A 23,195-nucleotide genomic window follows, 5' to 3' on the forward strand; every position below is an offset into this window, starting at 1 on the left:
ATTCTGCAGTCATTCATGTTGTGAACCTTCTCCCCTCTCTCCTCCACATTCCCACATCACCAACACCTCCAAGTGCCCCAACCCTGCGCTCCCACTGTGAAGATTGTCAGTCAAGTGTGTGTGTTGAGTAAGGAGGGACGGGACAGAAGGGTCGTACATCATTCTTCTAATGAGTGCGGCAGATATGGTCATTTAGCTAGGCCACGGGCACGAACGGCTCTCTCATTACATCTGACTTATACGACCTGTCATCGAGCCATCTCCTCCCACCCAAACTCACACACGCTCTCTCTCTTCACAGTGTCCCGTCATTGCAGCACCAGTTCATTATTAAACAACCTTATCAATTTTGTGTCAGATTTTGTTGTTTTTTAATAAGAGGAGTGTGTTTTGACTTCTGAGCCCCAAATTGGGAGCTACAGATAGATTTTAGGTAAAAAGGTTAGGTAATGTCTTTCACTTTTTTTTTCTTTTTTTTTAAGCACAGATAATCTTGCACAAACTCAATAAAAAATAGAATCTCAAAGCATTTTTTTCCCTCTTTCTAGGTTACTCCTTGTAAGAAATTCAAGTGCCCGGAGTGCACGGCGATTGATGGTTTGTCTCTGGACCAGACACACATGGTGGAGAGGTACAGTAAAACCCGGGATCCCCTTTTGTGTGGTGGAAGGGGTTCTGGCAGCATTCTGACTCTGGCATGGCTTTTGCCTGCATCTGAAACACATTGTGGGCTTCACCATCAATTGGCTCATTGTACCTCTGCACAGGAGATATGCCTCAAGCCACTAGGGAGACTCAATACTTTGTTCTCCTCTCCGTCCATTTTGAAATATGCTTGCGTGCCAAACTCTAGTCCATGCTGCAGTATTCATGCATTCAAAAAGGTCTTTTATTATTGTGTCTGCACTTGTGTGTCAAAAGTTTTTTGTATGAGAATAATTTCTCTCCAACACTTTGCATCCCCTGGCAGAGTAAAAATACTCCACTTAGCATTTCCAAAGTCTAGTGGGGTATTTCCTGTGCTCTCAGATCAAAACATTTACATTTAGTGAACTTTAAAACAATGTTCCCTCTAAAAAAGCTGTGACTCTCCTGTCTGTCAGATGATGAAAACAAAGAATTAATTCATTCCAATATAGGTATGAACTAGTCAAAGCCTGCATCAAAAAGGCTTGAATTGATTTTCCTTGAATTTCCTCATCTACTGAACCATAAGTCTTGATGATTGGTTTCATACTTCTAAGCTGTGTTTGAGAAATTAAAGCAGGGGTCTGGTTTACTCCAAACCGGCCTGTGAGAGAGTGTTTGACCTTGGAAGTGAATACGGAGTGGCAGCAGCCAATCAGGGGCTCCACTGACTGCTGAACCCTTTGAGGGTCACACTGGTTAGATTGATGAAGGGGTTCCTGCCTTTGGTCATGCTTCTCTCTCGATATATTTTCTGTCATAAATGCAGGGTCTTGCACTGCTCGGAGAATGCCAGGAATCTCTGATCCCTGGTAGCCTTCATATACACATGTCCTCTTCTCTTCTGATTACTTTGTTTTTCTCTTTAATTTACTCATTTACTTTCTTTGATCATATGAGTCAGACAACTCTACAGGAAGGATATTACAATTAGTTGTGTACTATGCATGAATCTTCACAAATGTTCATTTTCAACAGAGCCATTTTTCAGTATTTGTGAAAAGCTCTTACTATGTCAAAGAATAGTTCACCCAAATATGACAATTCTGTCAAAAATTGCTCACCCTCATTTCACTCTAAATCCGTATGACTTTCTTTATGCAGAACATAAAAGAAAAATAGTAATGAATATCCTGAGCCAACCTTTCAATACAACAGTGGTAATGTATTAAAAAAATAATGCAATTTCTTGCATGAACACACAAGCTGCTGTAAACACGCATTTATCATTGACTTCTTAACGCACAACGGACGGCAAGATTTTCACAGAAAGATGACCTTTTGGGTTGTCTCATCAAAACTTATAGTATGTCTTCAGAACACTTGGAATATGGCGTGCAAGCCATATGGACTACATTTATGATAATTTTGGTCCTTTTTTAAAGGGTTAGTTCACCGAAAAATTTAAATTGTCACCCTCATGTTGTTCCATATCCATATTATTTTCTTCAGTGTAACACAAAAGGAGATGTCTTGGTAAGGAAGGGTTAATTCACGGCAAGGTGTGCGTTTAACTATTTTATTATATGGCTCTCTGGAATACTCGATTCTGATTGGTCAATGGCGCCATCCAGCGGTCAGATATTGCTCTGTAACAACCGCATATCCGGAGATTAAGACGTATCACACCGCTCATCCGGGTTCTGTGAGCCGTCTCTCCCGCTCTGATCACTGTGCGATCTCTACAAGTAAGCTAATAAAATAATTTTAACTCAAATCAATGTTTCATGTGCATTTATTTATTTATTTGGCAAGTAGTCTTGTAATAGGCTGAATAATGAGGGGTCAGATGGTCATTTTCACAAAATAAACACCAATAGAACCGCTTCGCATCTGGGTCCTATAACCCTGTTGGGGTTTATTGTGTGGTATCAACCGGCTGTCTGTACATTATCCCTTACTTAATGCAGACGTTTTTCGTGTGGAGACGAAAAACCTTGGTTGCCACCGTGAAGTGCATTCAAGTTGTTTAAAGCACACCAAGCCGTGGATTATCCTGCATGTACCATGGTCACCTGCCAGCACTGATTAATTAAAGCCGTCATTTGTTTTTCATTTTAATAAGGAAAAAACGGCATTGCGGACATGACAGTTAAGGGAGAAACCACCCAAAACAATTTGAAACCTGCATACTTTGACCTCTGAGACATCGTTTCATCGTTTTTGAAGCTGCACGATTGATTGAATTTAGAATGAAATCACCATACTGTATGTCCTCACGCAACAACTAAACCGCAAAATGCATTCAGCACTTCAGTCAGCTATGCGTGATCAAGCAACACCCTCTAGTGGGTGAAAGTGCAGGTGCATTCCTAATTATGTCCAGGTCGGAATCAGGACTACAGGGCTGATGAACACTGGTGTCTCTTCAGTTTTTTTCCTGTAGCGGTTCACTGTTGATTTCAAGATGGCATTGTTCATTACATAGGACAGCAGAGTAGGCGCATTAATATCGAACAGTGATTTAAAGTGACTGAAACTACCTGTGCATTAAAACGGTTTTAACGTACACATTCCAGCCAATCAGATTCAAGTATTCGAATAGATCATAGTATAAAATGACTTTAATGTATGGAAAAAGAAGTAGTGAAAGTTAACGATGTCTGTGACTAACATTCTGCCTAATATCTCCTTTTGTGTTCCACATAAGAAAGTCATACTGGTTAGGAATTAAATAAGTATCTAAAAAAATCTTTTTATTTTTTAAAAATTTCTTTCAGGTCAGACATTAATAATTGGCATTTGAGGCTTGGAAAAAAGTTGGCATTATTATGCATATTGTGCTTTGCCTTCACTCTTTCAGCCTCTTTCTTTTTCCTTTTCAGGTCTGAGTGCATAAACAAATTTGCCTCAGTGTTTGGCACCATGCCTCTGAAGGTTGTTGAGCATCGTGCTGATCCTGTCCTCTATAAAGACGACTTCCCAGAGAAACTCAAAAGTTTTCCCAACATTGGTAGTCTGTGACACTACCATGGCTTTGTCCCACCACTACTCTCTCTCTCAAACCAGACAATAATCCCTCCAGCATTTGTCTTTCTCACTCTGTATCTGACTTAATGACTTAAGACAAGTGCTGTTGTGCTGGTGGTGTTATGGGAACTTAAGTACTATATTTTATTAGTACTATATTGAGGACAGCTGCTGAAACTGGATGATGCAGCGAGGTAACTTTTGGATGACTGTGTGTCAAAATCGGGATCTGTCTGTTCATCACAGCCTAAAAACCCACCTTATTGATCTGTATTATGGATGATATCATATCTGTGACTGGATAAAGGTATATTATGCCCCACTGACAAACAGTGGATGCAATATTTCTGTGTAATTCAACTTTTATAGTTTGACTTTTGTTTTTGTTTTTTTCAAGAATATGCATTATATTGAACATATTGTAGCACAGTGGCTCTCAACCTTTTTTTGATGAATGCCCCCCTACTTAAAAAAAACATAAAACACAAAACTCAATATTTGCATAATTTTTACGTTTTGTTAAAAAATTCAGCAGGCTTACACGTCATGAATGTGAGACCAAACCTTGCGTTTCTTGAATTCAAGCAGATGGAGGGCTATATCTGGGGCCTATAAAATAAAAATGTGCAGACAGAAACTAATAATAAAAGTGATATTGTTAATATATTTTACATTTGCCTTTTTGAAAATGTTAATTTATTCATTAATTATTTTTTTTTTATGGTATTTGTAACAAGACCATAGTAAATACATGGAAGCATGGATCTTCGCTACCATGGTTAGATGTAACATGATTTCTATAAAACAAACTATGGCATTTTTGTAATTGTAAACAGTAGACCTACTCTACAAACAATAAATACAAAATATAATGTGATATTAATTTTATGGGTTTTTTTTTATTCTCCGTATTTTTTCCTTTTTTTTTTTTTTTTTGGACAAGATTTATTGTGTAATAAACACAGCAGGTCAAACTTAATATTTAATGTTACGTTGATTGGATTCTGGTTGATTTGTCTTTTTCTCAGCTGTTTTTGTTGTCTAGTCCCAGAAGCAGATGTCGGAGCTCTTTGAGTGATTTAAGTTCAGGAGTTTGCATGTCTGAGATAAATTAATTTCATCTCCATGGGGAGTGAACTTGTGAAGAGAAATATATTCCTGTACTGACTCTTCCTGCATAAACAAAGTGAAAATCTGGTAAGGAGGTTTCAGCAACAAGTTAAGAATTGGAAATGTCTCTGAATAATCAATTACACGCAGAGAGCCAGATTTGCAGCTCCCGGCCTTGTGAAGTGTTTTTTACAGCCTAGGGGAAACTGCTATAGGAATTACTGAATTTTTAATTTTCTACTAAATAAATACAAATTTGTTTGCGAGGGAGCACTGAGCCGAGCATCAGAGTTGAGGATTCAGGCTTATCCCCGTTGCGTTAAGCTGTCGTTTGGGATTAGGCACCATCTGATTGGTCAGAATATTGCCTCTCCACAATTAGGCAGTCACCTGTTACTAATATTTGTTCCATAATATACACTTATAAATGTCAGCGGTTAAAGAGGGTCAATTAACAAGCTTTTTAAGGTGTCTATTATAATTTCAAACCTACTAATTTTAGGTCTTATACTATGCAGTGTATCTTCATGGGATGCCAATTAAGAAAAAAAGTTACTGATAATATTTTACACAGGAATGTACTAAATGTATTTTTTCCTTCTTTTTATTCTGCATTTAGATAAAAACAAAACAAAAAAAAATAAACAGAAAATTTCAATGAAATGTCCACATCCACATTAGAACACCCAGCATCTGTAATGGTCATTTTAGATGTAGACTTTTAAAGCACACAGTCTCAAGCCAGTGCTAACTTGATGTCTGCAGTGTCTGTAAATGTTAGATGCCTTCTGTTGTATCAGGTTTTGACTGGGCCAGCAGTATGTTACTGTATAGTAGGAAATGTCCTGGAGGAGAGTGACTCACTCAAAATGAGCATAAGCAAAACGTTTTCAAAGATAATCTGGGTAGTAGTTTGAGCTGTGGTTACAATGCCTTCCACTACACTGGCTTTGATTTGTACAGCCCCAGTTTATACAAAATATACAACTTCATGTCTGGCTTGTTTTTTTTTTTTTTTTTTTTTTTTTGGATGTGAAGAAAACTGAAAATCCACATGGACAATAAACAATTTATAAGCTTGTAATACTTCACCATTATTTCCTCTGATTACTTTGTAGTTTGAGTACACACTTTTTAAAGTGATATTCTGCTGAAATCAGATATTATCCAAATGTTCTTAAAGCAATTCAAACAATTAAAAAAAGTTTGTAAGTGCAATAACTTACTGTTGTAAATCACACTATATATATATATATATATATATAGAACATAAGCTTGAAAGTAAATAATTATTCAAAAAGCCATACATTTAGCTTAAAGCCATCACAACAGTGTTAGGTTCATTTACATACAAAAAAACCCAGATTTATCGCATTTTATCCCCAAAAACCCAGCGTACAACAAATGCAAGAATCGCCAGTCACACATAAAATAATATATTTCTAATAAGGATATTTTACAAAAGAAATTACAGCTCCAATGTTGTTGTTTTTTTTTTTTTTTTTTTTAGCAAGAAAGGAATCCAAATTAAGCTTAAAGTACACTGTACATGCGACCACACAAAACAAAGCATTACATTATTCTAGTACTTGGATATGCCTACTTCAGTAGTATACGTTTTGAGAGATGGGACATAGAATGACTTAAGCATCTCTGTAACTCAGAGGCAACCGCAAGTTACTATCTGACAATTAACATTTCCTCCTAATCTATTCTCACACAATCTCCATAGTGTCCACATGTTGCCCTTTTAAATGTTTAGTTAATATTTTTGATTTACCTTCAAATGAAGTACAAGGGTGCTAAACGCAAATGTGATGACTTTTGTGATCTGTAAGCTATGTGCAGAGTAGCTCATATAATGGCGCATGAGTGTACCGATGCAACTCAAACAAATGGTAGTGTTGGCCTGGATTTCATCAACCCCCCTCCTGGCTCCATTTTAGTTAAAGATAGGCTAACACGAAGCTCAGGCTGATCCGTTGTGTCACAGAATCCCTCTTCACAGATGTCTCGGTGTTAATTAAAAAGACTGCCCGAGAGCACGGGTGTGCGTGGACTCTGAGTCGCTGAGGGGCCAATGGTTTGGTCGTGGTAGCGGGCCAGGCCCTGTTCAGCATGGGGCTTTGAAAGAGGAGCCATGACAGCTGAAGGGAAGCATGTGCAAGGCATGTTTGTTTTGCATTTACCCTGTGCACAGCTGTGTGGATTGTCCTTTCCCAGAACACCGGAACACTAGAGTCACTTCACCCTCTCAGTAACCTCTTAAAGGCCAAAGGGAGAACACGAAGACTCACGATTCTGCACTTGGAGAGCTCCTCTAGGCTCTTCAGGTTAGTCTGTTGCTCTTGTCAATAAGACCAAATGTAGATCTGCCCTACTTTACTAGCAAGAATCTTCTCCTGGTGAAAAACATGTAATCAAAAAACATTAACATGTTATCATTGCCTTTTTCAGTATGTCCCTTGGTGGAGTGGGTGATGTGACACTCAGTCTTGATATGCAATAAAGACTTCTGCCAAAAATAAATAAATAATGAAGCATGGACTTCAGGAAGCCCCAACACCATACATATGATATAGCCACACCTTGGAGTATGAGTATGAGCAGCAGTAATCATCATTTTAAAGAGTCACTGTGTTCTGTAATGATATTCTTGTCCATTATGTTTACAAAGAGATCTTGTTTTTTTTTATTTTTTTATTTTTATTTAAAGAGTATTGGAAGCTTCGCTTTCTGTCGTTTTCAACGGGATTTCAAGACAGAGTCAAGTATGTGAGTTTGTATTCCATGTTTCAACCCTCAAATCAGGTAAGTCACTGCTCTGGTATTATCATAAAAAGTTCTGTATGTGTGTACATATTCATATACACATAGATCCGGATAAGCTTCCCACCAGAATGAAGGAAATGTGGTTCTCATTTAGAAATTAGAGGGACCAAGCATATCAGATTCAGTTGAAGATTTCAAACATATTTGTTTTTACCTGATCTAAATCTGACACCGGAAAAGCAGAACGCCCATAAAGTACATTGCAATGGTGCTTGCTTTATATTTCTGTCACCTCAGAGCATGGCAGTGAGGGTGATTATATTACAAAACCCTGCATTGCTTTCACCCAATGAGAGTCAGGGTGGTTGATGCCCAGACTGGCAAGCTGATAATTTCATTTGAGACGAGAACTTGTGCCACAAAAAAATTAAGTATGGCTTAAACCTCTGACAGCCCTAAATCAGTACAGCTATAGCCAGGAGCCATGAAGTATGAGGGCAAAGTAGTTAAGCCAGCAGTATTCTTTGTTATGTTGCTTCATGACATGAAAAAAAAAAAAAAAAAATCAGATGGGACATAAATATTATAACCAATGAAACAAGTCAAGAGATTTTTTTCATAGTGTCTGAGAAAGACACTATGGACCATGTTTAGTAGGGTGGCTCTGAACATCATTGAGTTTTATACTTCTACATTCCTTTGAGCATCTTTGCACTCCTATATGGCACTTATCTTTTCCTGGCACTACAGGTACTGGAGTCACATGATTCCTCAAGGCAAGTAGAGCCCTGCTGTGAAAACATGACTACTTTAAATCACTCTCTTTCTTGTCCTGCCTCATGCTCGCTGCTGCCTCACACCCTTGTGTCTGCTGCAAAATCATGCTCAACTGTTCTGCCTCTTCACACTGTGGCCTTTCACACACAAGTGCAGTCTGTATTTCAGGTAACTGATCAACTTTGATGCAGGAATATTGATCCTTCCATAAGAATTTAGTCAGCTTTTAAATGGGAAATTTGTAAAAACAAAAGCATGTGCATGTCAAGTTTACCCTGATTATTGTTTAGGTAAAACAACATGCAGTTTCTCACAGTGAAGAATTTGCCATTATGGCAAATACTTCACTGTGAAAAACTGCATGTTGTTTCGAGTCCCTTGAAACTGTCTAGGCAAAGATATTGGCATATTTGGAAGATGATTCTGTGACAGAACTAGAATTCAACAAGTTTTGATTATACTGACAATGAAAATAAAGCCAGATGAGTTTAGATAGATTTTACAAACTGGACTCTAGTGTTCAGCGAATAAGTGCAGGGTTTATTTTTGTGTGTTTTTATTTGTTACTTCATTTATTTTTTAAATAATTTTGTATGCATTCCAATGTCAAGTTTCTGTTTTCTTGTCTTAAAGCCAGATTGTTCTCAGTTTTATGAACATCTCTGATTTTCCCCATTTTTGATTGTCTCTCTGGACTCTAAATTTAATTTCACATGGTTTCTCTATTATTTCGCTTATCTTCATCAATCCACACACTATTTGTCCCCAGGTCATACTTTGTATCATGTCTTGATGGCTAACTGATGTTCACATTTGCTCTTGTTTTCTTTTCTATTTATTTGTCGAGGGACTTCAGAGATAATGTCCTGATGTTGAGGGGAGTCATGTAGCCCAAGAGATGGCTGCACTGTGTTCCTTAGCTTTCATTCGCAGCGTTGCAATGCTGGAGGATTTTCGGTCGGGGTCCATGTTTAGATCGTACCCGTTAATACCAGTGCTTATGCCTGGACTCCCAAACAAGCTGCCCATGTGTGTCTGTCCCATGTGACCTCCAGGACTGGGCACTCCCAAGAAGTCAGACACTCCGCTAGCAGTATGTGGATGAGGAGGCATGCAGGAAGTGACCGAGTCACATGGTACGACACAGCCCGGCACGGGGGACGCTGCACTGCTGCTTCCTATCCAGGAAGGGTTCTGAATCTGTAACAAAGACAAACACAAAAGTTATAATACATGCATTGTGTGGACTGGTAATTATACTGTATGTGTGCTGCAACTTCAGCATCAATAACATTAATATTATATATAGTTGTGAGAGCATTTATCAAGTCCAACTCCTCTTGTTTTTATTTACTGCACTGGCAGTTTTGCAGAATCCTCAGTGGTACTGATGTGGAGATTTATAAAGTGATGTGAGGCATTCATCTGGCCCCGTACTGAGTGGGAGCTGCTTTGCCTAGTGCGGAGGAGGAATGCCTGTCTCTGTATGCTCCTTCAACACCCAGCCTGCCTCTCCAGAGTAACCTCCTCTGCTGGGTGATGGGAGCTCAGAGTGAATTGATAGGGCTGTACTGTGCTCTGGTACTGAGGAGGGGGAAGGGGGGTGTCTGAGGGGAGGGCTGTGGAGGGAGATGAAAGCCCTCTTAGGGAGATGCCCCAGATGTTAGCAAAGCTGCATTCCACAGCTGCAGGCTCGCTCCCCAAAGAGCCACCCCTGCACTCCGACCTGGCCACATATTCATAATAAATCGAGGAGACTCTCTTGCTCTCCTGTCAGGGCGTCACCCTCAGCCACAGCATTGGTCTGACCTGATTCTGGGGGCTGGGGGAGCCTATGGCTGAGAACAGAGGTGCAAAGGTGTCTTCCTCAGTTCCTAACATTCAGTACGTAAACGTGCAGGTATAATCGAGCTACAGTGCGTTTTTGCATAGTCAAGCTACAGTCTTCATCTGTCTGTTCAAGTAAATATGCACAATGCGTAATTAGATATATGAAGGAAGGTCATCAGCTGAGGAAGTGTCTGTAATACACATTAGGTACGTCACCTCTGGCCTTTGGAGAAAGCACACACCAAGGCCAATTGTGGTCCGAATAGTGGTCCATCACTGTCAGAAAAAAATGTGCAAACTTGTACTTTTAGGGGTACATCAGCTTGTCACTGGGGCAGTACTCTCAAAGGTACACCCACTGTACATTTCAGTCGGAATGTATTTGTACCTTATCTGTCCCTAAAGGGTCTAGATTAGTACCTCAAAGCAGTTGCCACACTAGCAGATTCCAAACAACTCAATTTTGGTTGAAGGTGTCACACGTGCAGACTGTTTGGCTGAGATCTTCAGTGGGAGTTATGACACACTTGCCAAAGCAAAATGTTGGAGGGTAACAAACATACCAACTCACTGCAACTCTCTCTTTGATTCCCTGTCAGATGGTGCTCACTGAAATAACAAAAGGACTATTATGTGAGCATAAACGATTGCAATAGAGTGATTTAGGATGTTTTCAGACCTGTTGCTTGCTTGATTTGTTCTGAAACAGGGGCTAAAATAGTTACAATGTTGCATTTTCTTCAAGGTTCGATTGGCTTTCACAAGGTTATATTTTAAAACTGACCAAAACAGTAAAATTTCCTTTGTGGTTATTTTTATCAGTCATTAGTTGCTTTTGCATTATTTCTGCATTGAAATGTACCTGTTTTCAAAGTCACAGAGCTCGCTCATTCTTTCTCTCTCTCACCTCGCACATTTGCGCACACACACACTTGTGCACACACACATACACACAGAAAGAGAGAAGCCATGTTTTTATCTGTGAAAAAGTTGCTGACGGCATCCTACCTTTGTCTGTTCTGCCAATATCCAAAAGAGAGAAGCGATCATGAAGATCAACCTATATCTAATATAGCCACCAAAAGGCTATATCTGCGTTTTAAATGATGAATTACAGTGACAAGCTGACCTACAGATTTTTTCTCTGTCCAGGTGGATTGTTTTGGTGCGGGTGTGAGTGTGATTGCCATATTCATATATGCCTATTCGAACCAAACCAAGGGAGAAATAGCATCAGTTTCTGAAAAAATACTGCAAATGAGCCAGGTGTAAAAAAAAAACGCTCTTAGGATGTGATTCATGGAATGACTTTACCTCGTGAAAGTGTGTGATTGTGCATTTATACATTAGAAGCTTGCCGTAGAACATGTATGTGCATATGCAGTTTTCAGTGAGTAAAGAAATTACGTTCAGTAAAAACAGACTGATTTGGCACCGCTTTCTGATGTCAATTTAGTGTAGTAAAAAAAGCCAGGAAAAATGCTTGGTGACAGAATCACTATGGATTACAGTCAGCATTTGTGATGATATGCAGCTGAGTCCGATGAAAGCGTTCAGATCAGCTTGACATCTTGCCAGTTCTTCAGTAAAAGAAGCTCATTGGTTACTTGATGAGAACTTAAGACCCCACCTCAGCGACAGAACGATTTTTTTGTGTTTTTTTTTTTTTGTGTTTTTTTTTTTTAAAGCCATTAACTCAGCAGGTAGTCCCAGTGGGCAAGTGTTTAATGACCTCCTGCTGGTAGCAATAATGCATGCTTCGTCTTCCTCCGCCTGCCTGGCGATTATTTTAATGAAATTCACACCTAAAAATCACTGGAAAAATCGGCAAGTGTGGCACTGGCTTAAGGTGTAAAGTGTACCTTTGAGGTGCATTCGCATTGTCTGTGTCTGTTAGTACGACTTAGCAAAAATGTGACTGTGTAAAGTTTTTATATGATATTTTAAAGACGAATTATTGTTTTAGTCTGAATGAAATTAAACTTTTAAAGTGCATGTAAAAATACTGAATATCAGTGGTGCAGATCTGCAATCCTGTTGGTTTTCAATCCTTATACTACACCTTCCTGAGCCCTTTATTGGAAACTATCAAATACTTGTCAGCAACATTCAATATTCTGCATTAGTAATATTTCCTTGAAGTTTTCAGCTAATATTCAAAACGTCACTATACCTGAGCGTAGTTCTCAGGCCGAGTGAGAAGGGGCAGTTCATAGGCAGTGGAAAAATGTGTTCGGACCTGCTGCATCTGTCCAAAGCGCTCTCTCTTCCGCCACTTGGCTCTACGATTTTGGAACCACACCTGCAAGCAAGACAGCAACCGTTAATAATAATAAGAGTATCACATTAGTGGAAATGCGATTAAGTGACCTCATTGTAACTGGCCTTTTGCAGTGTTACATCATACACAGGAAATGTTTTCTTAGTTGGAGATTTATTGACAGAGTGATGAAGCATTATTTATCCAAGTTAAGTGATATAATCACTTTGTCAAACTCCACATTATTGCGCCTTACAGTATATTGAACAGTGATCACTTTGTGACTTATTTGGGATCAGATGTTCAGTTGTGGATTTTCTGGTGCCTAGAGACTCAATCCAGCCACTATAATTTTAAGTCTAGAGCTCATGTTGGAAGTCCCACAGCTATATTATTTTTCAGCATCTTTTCCAGGAAAAAGTTCAGTGAGACCTGGCCGTTGTTTGATGTTGTGGGAGCTGACAGATTGTGATGGCCTCCTCCGAGTTTCTTTTCTGTCAGAGCCATAAGCAGCAGCAGGGTGCAGGGAGGGGAAATCAAGAACCCACCAGGGCAAGAGGCCTCAGAGAATGGTGTCACTCCTCCCCACAGACATGTTCTCAAGCCTTTCATCTGAAGTCCGAGTCAAGTCTAAAGTCTTTAAGCTGGAGTCCGAGTCAATTCTCAAGTTTTTCGTCAGGAGTCCATGTCATCTCAAGTCACTAAACGTTTAATCTTTTATATATATGTATTTTATTTTGTTTTTGTTTGAAAAAATACTCTACTTAAAAATTATAAATGTATGATCTTTGAAAAATCTGGGATATTAATAGGATTCTACTTGAAATTGTAAAAATGTATTTTATTTTATGATTTCACAGACTTAATTTATCCTGTATGTCTTTTTGTAATAAAGGTGCCGCAGTTTTTCTCATGGTCATTTCAACAAGGCTCAGAACGTGCACACAAGCAATGCAATATGACATTTGCCATGCAATGTAATGCAATATCATTAGGTAGGGCTGGATGATTTGGCCAAAAAAAAAAAAAAAAAAAAGAATCACAATATTTTTTCACACAATATGTACTGTACATTTCATATAATTAATGAGGCAGAACTGCATTCCACATGTTTGTTAGACCTCAAGAATGAATTAAACATAACTTTGTTTACAAGTAAATTCAATAGGGTAAGAAATCTTTAAAGTACACTCAGTTTAGGATTTAATCCTACATAAGGTGTGTGACCTCTTTTTGATTAAATTTAGCCAATTTCACTGTCCAGCTCATTGGGTGGCGGTAATACACCATAAACTGGATTGCCAACTGGTGATAAATATCACAAGAAGAAAACTTTCTTGCCTGTGACAGCGCTATGGATCATGATAAAACGTTTAACTAATAGTACATAAATAAACTGCAATGGTGATGTCAGAGTTGTTGCTGTGTTCAGTCGAAAGCTGTTGTATTGCATTGTCAGTGCTGTCTTGTTCGGTACACAACAATATTAAATTAGCCGGATAGCTAGATAATGGCTAGCGGCTACCGAGCCTGATTGGTTTGCATGACAGCAGGGCTGCCTGTTAATACTTCCTAACAGGCTGATTTCATGTCTGAGATTCAGTTAGCTAGTTATGTGTATTACTTTACTGAACATTCCCTTACATCTGTATATAGCAAATTTGTATATTGTACATATATTCACTGGCGGCCAAAAGTTTGGAATAATGTACAGATTTTGCTGTTTTGGAAGGAAATTTGTACTTTAATTCACCAAAGTGGCATTCAATTGATCACAAAGTATAGTCAGGACATTACTGATGTAAAAAACAGCACCATCACTGGCCCCATTTCCAGCACTCTAGCACCTTATCCTTGAGTAATCATGCTAAATTGCTAATTTGGTACTAGAAAATCACTTGTCATTATATCAAACACAGTTGAAAGCTATTTGGTTCGTTAAATTAATCTTGGCATTCTCCTTGTGTTTGTTTTTGAGTTGCCACAGTATGCAATAGACTGGCATGTCTTAAGATCAATATTAGGTCAAAAATGGCAAAAAAAGAAACAGCTTTCTCTAGAAACTCGTCAGTCAATCATTGTTTTGAGGAATGAAGGCTATACAATGCTTGAAATTGCCAAAAAACTGAAGATTTCATACAAAGGTGTACACTACAGTCTTCAAAGACAAAGGACAACTGGCTCTAACAAGGACAGAAAGAGATGTGGAAGGCCAGATGTACAACTAAACAAGAGGATAAGTACATCAGAGTCTCTAGTTTGAGAAATAGATGCCTCACATGTCCTCAGCTGACAGCTTCATTGAATTCTACCCGCTCAACACCAGTTTCATGTACAACAGTAAAGAGAAGACTCAGGCGTGCAGGCCTTATGGGAAGAATTGCAAAGAAAAAGACACTTTTGAAACAGAAAAACAAAAAGAAAAGGTTAGAGTGGGCAAAGAAACACAGACATTGGACAACAGATAACTGGAAAAGAGTGTTATGGATCTTAACCCCATTGAGCTTTTGTGGGATCAGCTAGACTGTAAGGTGCGTGAGAAGTATCCGACAAGACAGCCACATCTATGGCAAGTGCTACAGGAAGTGTGGGGTGAAATGTCACCTGAGTATCAGGACAAACTGACAGCTAGAATGCCAAGGATCTGCAAAGATGTCATTGCTGCACGTGGAGGTTTTTTTGATGAGAACTCTTTGAAGTAGTTTAAGAAGTTCTGAAAATATATATTTTTTAAATTGTAATAGTAATTTTTCACGTTATTAATGTCCTGACTATACATTGTGATCAGTTGAATGCCACTTTGGTGAATAAAAGTACCAATTTCTTTCCATAAGAGCAAAATCTGTACATCATTCCAAACTTTTGGCCGCCAGTGTATGTATATATACATATATACATAAATATATATATATATATAAACTCAGCAAAAAAAAAGAAACGTCCCTTTTTCAGGACACTGTATTTTAAACATACTTTTGTAAAAATCCAAGTAACTTTACAGATCTTTATTGTAAAGGGTTTAAACAATGTTTTCCATGCTTGATCAATGAACCTTAAACAATTAATGAACATGCACCTGTGGAACAGTTGTTAAGACACTAACAGCTTACAGACGGTAGGCAATTAAGGTCACAGTTATAAAATACTTAGGACACTAAAGAGACCTTTCTACTGACTCTGAAAAACACCAAAAGAAAGATGCCCAGTGTCCCTGCACATCTGCGTGAACGTGCCTTAGGCATGCTGCATGGAGGCATGAGGACTGCAGATGTGGCCAGGGCAATAAATTGCAATGTCCGTACTGTGAGACGCCTAAGACAGCACTACAGGGAGACAGGAAGGACAGCTGATCGTCCTCGCAGTGGCAGACCACATGTAACAACACCTGCACAGGATCAGTACATCCGAATATCACACCTGCAGGACAGGGACAGGATGGCAACAACAACTGCCCGAGTTACACCAGGTAAGCACAATCCCTCCATCAGTGCTCAGACTGTCCGCAATAGGCTGAGAGAGGCTGGACTGTGGGCTTGTAGGCCTGTTGTAAGGCAGGTCCTTACCAGACATCCCCGGCAACAACGTCACCTATGGGCACAAACCCACCTTCGCCGGACCAGACAGGACTGGCAAAAAGTGCTCTTCACTGACGAGTCACGGTTTTGTCTCACCAGGGTGATGGTCGGACTCGCGTTTATCATCGAAGGAATGAGTGTTACACTGAGGCCTGTACTCTGGAGTGGGATCAATTTGGAGGTGGAAGGTATGTCATGGTCTGGGGCGGTGTGTCACAGCATCATCGGACTGAGCTTGTTGACATTGCAGGCAATCTCAATGCTGTGCATTATAGGGAAGACATCCTCCTCCCTCATGTGGTACCCTTCTTGCAGGCTCATTCTGATATGACACTCCAGCATGACAATGCCACCAGCCATACTGCTCGTTCTGTGCGAGATTTCCTGCAAGACAGGAATGTCAGTGTTCTGCCTTGGCCAGCGAAGAGCCCGGATCTAAATCCCACTGAGCACGTCTGGGACCTGTTGGATCGGAGGGTGAGGGCTAGGGCCATTCCCCCCAGAAATGTCCTGGAACTTGCAAGTGCCTTGGTGGTAGAGTGGGGTAACATCTCACAGCAAGAACTGGCAAATCTGGTGCAGTCCATGAGGAGGAGATGCACTGCAGTACTTAATGCAGCTGGTGGCCACACCAGATATTGACTGTTACTTTTGATTTTGAACCCCCTTTGTTCAGAGACATATTCAATTTCTGTTAGTCACATGTCTGTGAAACTTGTTCAGTTTATGTCTTAGTTGTTGAATCTTTTTATGTTCATACAAATATTTACGCACTAAATAAAGCAGTTGAAAGTGAGAGGACGTTTCTTTTTTTGCTGAGTTTATATTGTCTTATTGTGTATTTCTGTATGTACTTAGGCTATATTTTCTAATCACTTTTTATTTTTATTCAATTTTTATTTTTATTATTATCTCTGTCTTGTTGCTGTATTTTTTATGCACTGGAAGCTTCTGTCACCAAGAAAAATTCCTTGTTCCGACTGGCTACTCTAGATGTAGGACATAGGCTAAATATAGAAAATTACTCAAAACATTCTTCGATATCAAAACTATCGATATCATTTTATTGCCCAGCCATATCATTAGGTATAATTTTGACAAAAACTTGCCAGCTGTTTTAAGTCCACAAAAAAAATACACGTGTTGATTGCAAGACAGTAAAATACAGGACAAATCTCTCTCTCTCACACACACACAGAGACAGAGAGACAGACAGAGAGAGAAAGAGAGGGGGGAGTGGCGGCATATATATTACGAAATATTAATAAAAGTGCTAGGTTTAAATTGACGTAACCTCTGGCCTGCATCGGCGATCCTAATGAGCTATGTAGCTACACTACCCAATGTTTGTGACAGTACAATATTAGCTAGCTTTGTGTGTTAATTAATGTGACTATAACCTTTGAGAATGTGTTCTTCCTGAAGTTTCTGATTCTGAGGGCACAGCCAAATGTGAGCACAAATAGCACTGTGGTGCCGTCATGTTTAATGGGACTCATCACATTTATGGGGTTTATGTGAAAAACATCATCAAATTCTATGATGTGAAGCAGATGTAATAAAACCATGCAAATAAAACACAAATTCTATTTATATTAATAGTTAAGGTTAAAAGACTTGAGTTGTTTTTGAAACATTCATGAGTCCTTTGTGTGTAGTCGAGTCAAGTCTGAAGTCATTTTAGGTTACGTCTGAAGTCTTTTAAAATGCGACTCGAATCCGAGTCTCTAACTCGAGTCCCCATCTCTGCCTCCACCACATGCTCGCTTTGATGGATTAGGAGATTGCCTCTCAGCTTTTAGAAACTTAACAAATAGTGTTGGAATTTATCTGACGCTTGCATTCTTTGGACTTACTTTTCTTTTTTAGTTTGCCTTGCTATAGAAATATGCATTCAGTTTGTCTGAATAGACAGTTGTTATTTAGAGACTTGGGAATTAGAGAACAAATTATACATAAAGTGATTTCTCATGGCTCACAGTCTAAAGAGCTGCCAAAATTCCATTCTTTGAATCTCTGCTCCTCTCTGTTTAGAACTATCTGTTTATTGATTTGTGGAGTGGAATTTTTTTATTTTTTTTCAAAAGCAGACTTTCTTTTGTCTTGCAATCTGCATCTGTCACGGAGCTTGAACTTGGATCTGGGGATAGGTCTTTGGTCAATCAGTTTGTGGTTTTTGCATCTACTGATGTCAGCCAATCTCTGTGTAACCTGATACCTCTTTAGCTCTGCTTGCACTTAATGTAGTGGTGGACATCAGCGTCCCTTGGCTCCACATCATATGTTTGTAGAGCTTAGCTGCCTGGAGAAAAAAGAACATTTGTTTTCTGAATTGCTTGGATTTTTCAGAGACCGCATCACTTTTGTAGCTCTCCGCTTGGGACCCTGGTAGGTTACATGGCTGTCATGTTTTGAAATTATGCTAGTAATTGATACTGTCTGGGCACCTATCAATGCAAAATGTCTGCCTAATATGTCATGTCATATAGATGACGCACTAGCACATAAATTGTGTTTGTTTTTATTAATATCTTTCTTTTTATCTTAGTCTCAGACTGCCTTCCCCTTCATAAATGTAAGCAGCGATGTTGGGAAATTGAAAAGAAAGAAAGTGAAGTTTGTTTTCATTTGATGTTAAATTTCCTGACGCCTAAGCCCCTGGCTTTCCATATCTGCCCCTCCAACCCTGTAGAGGCGTGTAGATAAGAGGTGGAAAGATTCTCTCACTCTTCTCCCTCTCAAATGGATGAGCCTGTACAAAGATGTGCAGTTTAGACTTCCACCTAAAGCCCACATTTGAACCTGACTAACAGAGAGAGACCATGGCTGGAGGAATATTTGGGGCTTTAGTTTAGTCATATGTGGTCTGCACAATGCTGGTCTTTCCTCCCTCTCTCTCTTTCTCTCTCTTTCTGTTTCTTTTCTACCCTCTTCTTCCCTTCAGTGGTGCTGCCGAGCATAAGGTGGAAGCTGACAGCATTAGTACATAAATTTTCGGCAGCATGTATTTAGAAAATAGCATTTTGCTGGCAAGAAACAATCTGCATGTTGCCCATACATGCAAGTACCACAGTAATTGGTAAAGATGTTGACAGCTAAAGCGGCTTAGAGGCTTATTATGAAGCTTTATTTATGTTCCAGCACCAGGGGAGAGAGAACAGAAACACTGGACTAAACGAAAAGGGGAAAGAGCAGCTTTGAAGTCAAGAGTAGCTTTGAGGATTGGTGGCCTGCCTCTGCTGTCAATCAAGCTCACCTCTTCTGTTTCAAAATCATTCCTTTTGTTTGTTTATTTGTTTTTGTTTTTTACACTTTAACTTCAAGATTGAATTATTATTATTATTATGTATACTTTTGTGATTCAAGCTTTTATGAATTTTTGGGTGGTTCTTATGTACACATCATGGCTGGAGTACTGTTATGCTCTTGACACATTTCCAGTCACAGATTAAATTATTGGGTGAGTGAATTGGCCATATTTATGCTCTTTACCTTTGACCAGATATGTCCTGACTGCTCAGATTTTAAAATCAAATGTAATCTGCTCCAAGTCTCACTGCTTTTAGCCATAGTTTTTGTCTTAAAATATACTCAATATTTTTCATGTCATATTCATTCATTTTTATAAAAACATTTCTGTCCATTTTGCTCTTAATGAAATACATATAATTTTTTGGAATATAATTTTAGTCTATGAAAATTAAATTGTAGTTTGCCAAAAAACACAAACATGATGTGGAACATCAAAACAAAATCGTGCTGTGAAACGTCAAACTGTAAAAGACCAAACTTCAACCAAATTTTCAAACATTTTGATACATTTTTAATTTATTAATTCAAGCATGTATCAAAAATTATCATCAAAGTATAACATGTGAAAACTGTTGAGAAAACTTGAGGTCCTGAAATAAAACCATATAATGTATATATGAATTATTCAATACTATGTTATAATAACCTGTCCTGCTCGACCCGCTCCAAGCAGGCGAGCGTGCTAACGAGGAGGTTAAAGGCTCTAGCCTCTAGCATCAGTCACTAGTGTCCTCTTGAGGCCAGAGGCGTGAGTCCCACACATACCGCACAGTTATCACGTACCAGCTGGCTCCAGTTACACTCATCCCCCTAAACCTCACTCCCATTCGGGTCACGGCACCACTTTAACCAGTCCTACTTGACCTGCTCTGAGCGGGATTCGAACCGGCGTCAGCCGGCATGGGAGGCGGGCGTGCTAATGAGGAGGCTAAAGGCTACAGCCTCTAGTGTTAGTCTCTAGTGCTTCTTGAGGCCAGGGGAGTGAGATTTAAACATCTCACAGAGCTATCACATACCAGCTGGATCCCGTTACATAAGCAACATCATTGTCTGTGCAAATGAAAGTTGTAATATTATGTTTATGTCGTGGATATAGCTGATTACTGTATTCTCTTCATTATTGTTGGCAAAATCCAAAAACCCTTCCTCAAAAAATATTTTTGTCAGTAATTTTGTTAACTATAGATTAACACTCTATGTGTGATAAATCATTTTGCCCATTAACTTGTCCAGTGCTAAAAAGCAAGAAAAGTAGCTAGCTATTTAGCTAGAGAGAAAATCCGAATAAAAAGTCTGCAGATTCTGGGCTAGGCCAATTTTTGCCAGAGATAAGAGCCATGTGCACTGATGGAGGCTATAAGCAAACCTCACCGCATGAAGGAGATTCAGGCCAGGTTCTCTCGCCTACCCTTGAGAGCAGGGAGGGACACATTCTTTCCTGTGTGGGACATTAATGAAAGACAAACAGTGTAAATCCAAGGCTTCTAAGTAAAGCGTGCATTTGGGGTTGGGTAAAGGGATCTCCTGGTCTGTCTGTCAGTGCAGGAATGCAGCAGTAATGTTGGAAGGATTATATGCAAATGTAAGGGTAGGGGCAAGAACATTTCTGGTTTTCCAGACCCAGGCTCAGCTGGGCTCAGAGGTTCAGGTAGAAGCTGTAGATAAAAGCAGACCCTGCACATGTCTAATCTGAAACCCCTTTTCTCTTTATGCTCTCTTGTGACAGTCAGCTTCAGTCAACTTTTGCTCTGTATTGTCTATTTACCTTTAATAATATGTGCACTTTAAGGAATCTCTCACTTCAAATGTTGTTGTTCTTTTACAGACATAAAAAAAAATATTTGTTGATTTTTCATTTAAAATGAATCCTGTCCCTCATTTCTCAAAGATCAACAGAGACTCATTTAAAAGTTATTCAAAACATGGGGTTGAATTTTATGATGGATATGTGGAATTTAAGGGGGCTCACTCACCTGTACTCGAGCTTCAGTCAGGTCAGTCCTCAGTGCGAGTTGTTCTCGGGCGTAAACATCAGGGTAGTGTGTTTTCTGGAAAACTTTCTCCAGCTCCTCTAGCTGATAGCTTGTGAAGGTGGTGCGGTTGCGCCTTTTCTTGCCCTTGTTGCTCTCTCCTTCACCCTTGTCTAGTGGAGAGGCCAATTCAGAATTTGGCTGCTCCTGGGGGCTCTTCACTCCTGACTCCTTTGCACTGAGGTAGCTGCCATCCATCCCTGTGGGATCACTTTTTGGGGTCAATTCTGAATCTGTCAGCCCTGTGTTGTCTTTACCTGTAGACAGAAATGGTGATGAAGTTTTTGCATTAATTGGATATGGTAGTGATATGATTGAAATAATTCTCCTGAACTCTCAAGGACTGCCTATTCTTTCTATGTTTTCAGCATGAAAACATGCACTTTATTTATATAAAAATAATAATAATAAAAATCACTGCATCACTATGAGCTTGAACTTGACAATTGTTAGCATCCCTTCTCCTATCAAAATTTTGCTCTGAACCTTAAGTTTTATCAGGGGCCTGTTACTTTAGATAAAAAGTGTTGGTAAAATCTTGGAATTATCATAACATTTTAAACATTATCCCAAAGTTGTACACATTCCTTACCCCTCATAAATTCATTTATTAAATATTTTGGTTAATTGATTATGTTTTCGGAGTGACTATTTGCACCCCAATAGTCTGCTGAAACCACAGAAATATATGACAAACAAAACAATTAATGTCGCTGCAGTGGCGTGGGGTGTAAAGTGTGATTGTGTAGTGTTGTCCTAGCGACCTGGGTTCAATTCTGCCTTTTATCCCACTCTTTTTCCCATCCGATTTCCTGTTTTCTCAGTGATTTGGTCACGGTGAATGTCGGGGAGTGTAGAGAAGGGTTTGATCCGGAGGCAGGGTCTGTCGATCGCACTTGTTCCTGCAGCTCGGCATTGCTTGTGTGTAGATTGCATCACTGTTTTACTATAGTAATATTGTAGTAATTTTTTTACAATTTTTGTCAGAAACCATAGTTTTAATGCAATTAACCCTGGTTTTACTACCGTAATATGATAATATAGTAATCATGGTTAATTTTGTGGTTACTGTAAATTTACAACAAAACACCATGATGAAACTATGGCTACTGTAGTAAAACCAAGGTTATGGTTTTCTAAGGGAAAGTTAAGGTTAGGTTTAGGGATTGAGGTTAATGTTGTGTGTCTGTGGGACTCTAAATAAACACAATAAACTCTGCAGTGATGCCCATATACTGTTAGTATTTATATATGGGTGCAAATAGTATCTGACACTATTTGCACCAGGGTGCAATTAGTATCTACCATTATTTGCACCAGGGTTGGGGTGCAAATAATATCTGCCACTATTTGGACTGGGGTATAACTAGCATATACCATTATTTGCACCACTCTGAGTCCGTTTAACACATAATAGAGCCTTTCCTACTGGCGGTACTGAAGCCCGTTTTAGGTACTTTTTCCTGGGACTAGTGCTTTTTGTCACTTTCGCACCAAAGGAACTACAGTTCCTCAAGCCGTTTTAGGGGACATTTTTAGCTCCTATTCCGGGGTAGATACTTTTTGGGGTGTATGTGGACTGTGGGATGTGCTGCAGCCTGTGATTGGTCAAAAGCCTGCATTGAGAAGGGAGAGGAGCTCCACAGCCACCGTTAGTAAGCAAACTAACTGCCAGCCTGCTACTTAGAGGATTGCGCTAATTTTACAATTCCCTTAACAGAAATAACATATAACAAACAAAGTATCCAAAGAGAATCACCCATTTCGTGTGTATGTGTGTGTGTGTGCGTGTGTGACTTCATCAGGAGATACGCTTTAAGTTTTCTGCACTGTGTGACTATACAGAAAGACATAAGCTGCATCCGAAAACTG

The 23,195-nt window shown here is 39.3% G+C and overlaps 1 protein-coding gene and 1 pseudogene across 1 annotated transcript in view; one reads left to right on the plus strand and one right to left on the minus strand.

Annotated features, from left to right (window-relative positions):
• The window catches only part of LOC127442786 (exostosin-2-like), a 46,455-nt pseudogene extending 40,358 nt beyond the window's left edge, over positions 1-6,097 (plus strand).
• Positions 6,098-6,249: 152 nt separating this feature from the next.
• LOC127442780 (homeobox protein aristaless-like 4) overlaps positions 6,250-23,195 on the minus strand; it is a 30,110-nt gene continuing 13,164 nt past the window's right edge. Inside the window, exons 2-4 of the mRNA XM_051700965.1 lie at positions 21,267-21,580; positions 12,320-12,448; positions 6,250-9,516 (exon numbers count right to left, since the gene is read on the minus strand). Coding sequence (XP_051556925.1) covers positions 9,199-9,516; positions 12,320-12,448; positions 21,267-21,580 — 761 coding nt within the window. The 3' untranslated portion in view covers positions 6,250-9,198. The remainder of the gene's footprint in view (positions 9,517-12,319; positions 12,449-21,266; positions 21,581-23,195) is intronic.

This window comes from Myxocyprinus asiaticus, chromosome 1, assembly GCF_019703515.2.
Source record: "Myxocyprinus asiaticus isolate MX2 ecotype Aquarium Trade chromosome 1, UBuf_Myxa_2, whole genome shotgun sequence".
NCBI lineage: Eukaryota > Metazoa > Chordata > Actinopteri > Cypriniformes > Catostomidae > Myxocyprinus > Myxocyprinus asiaticus.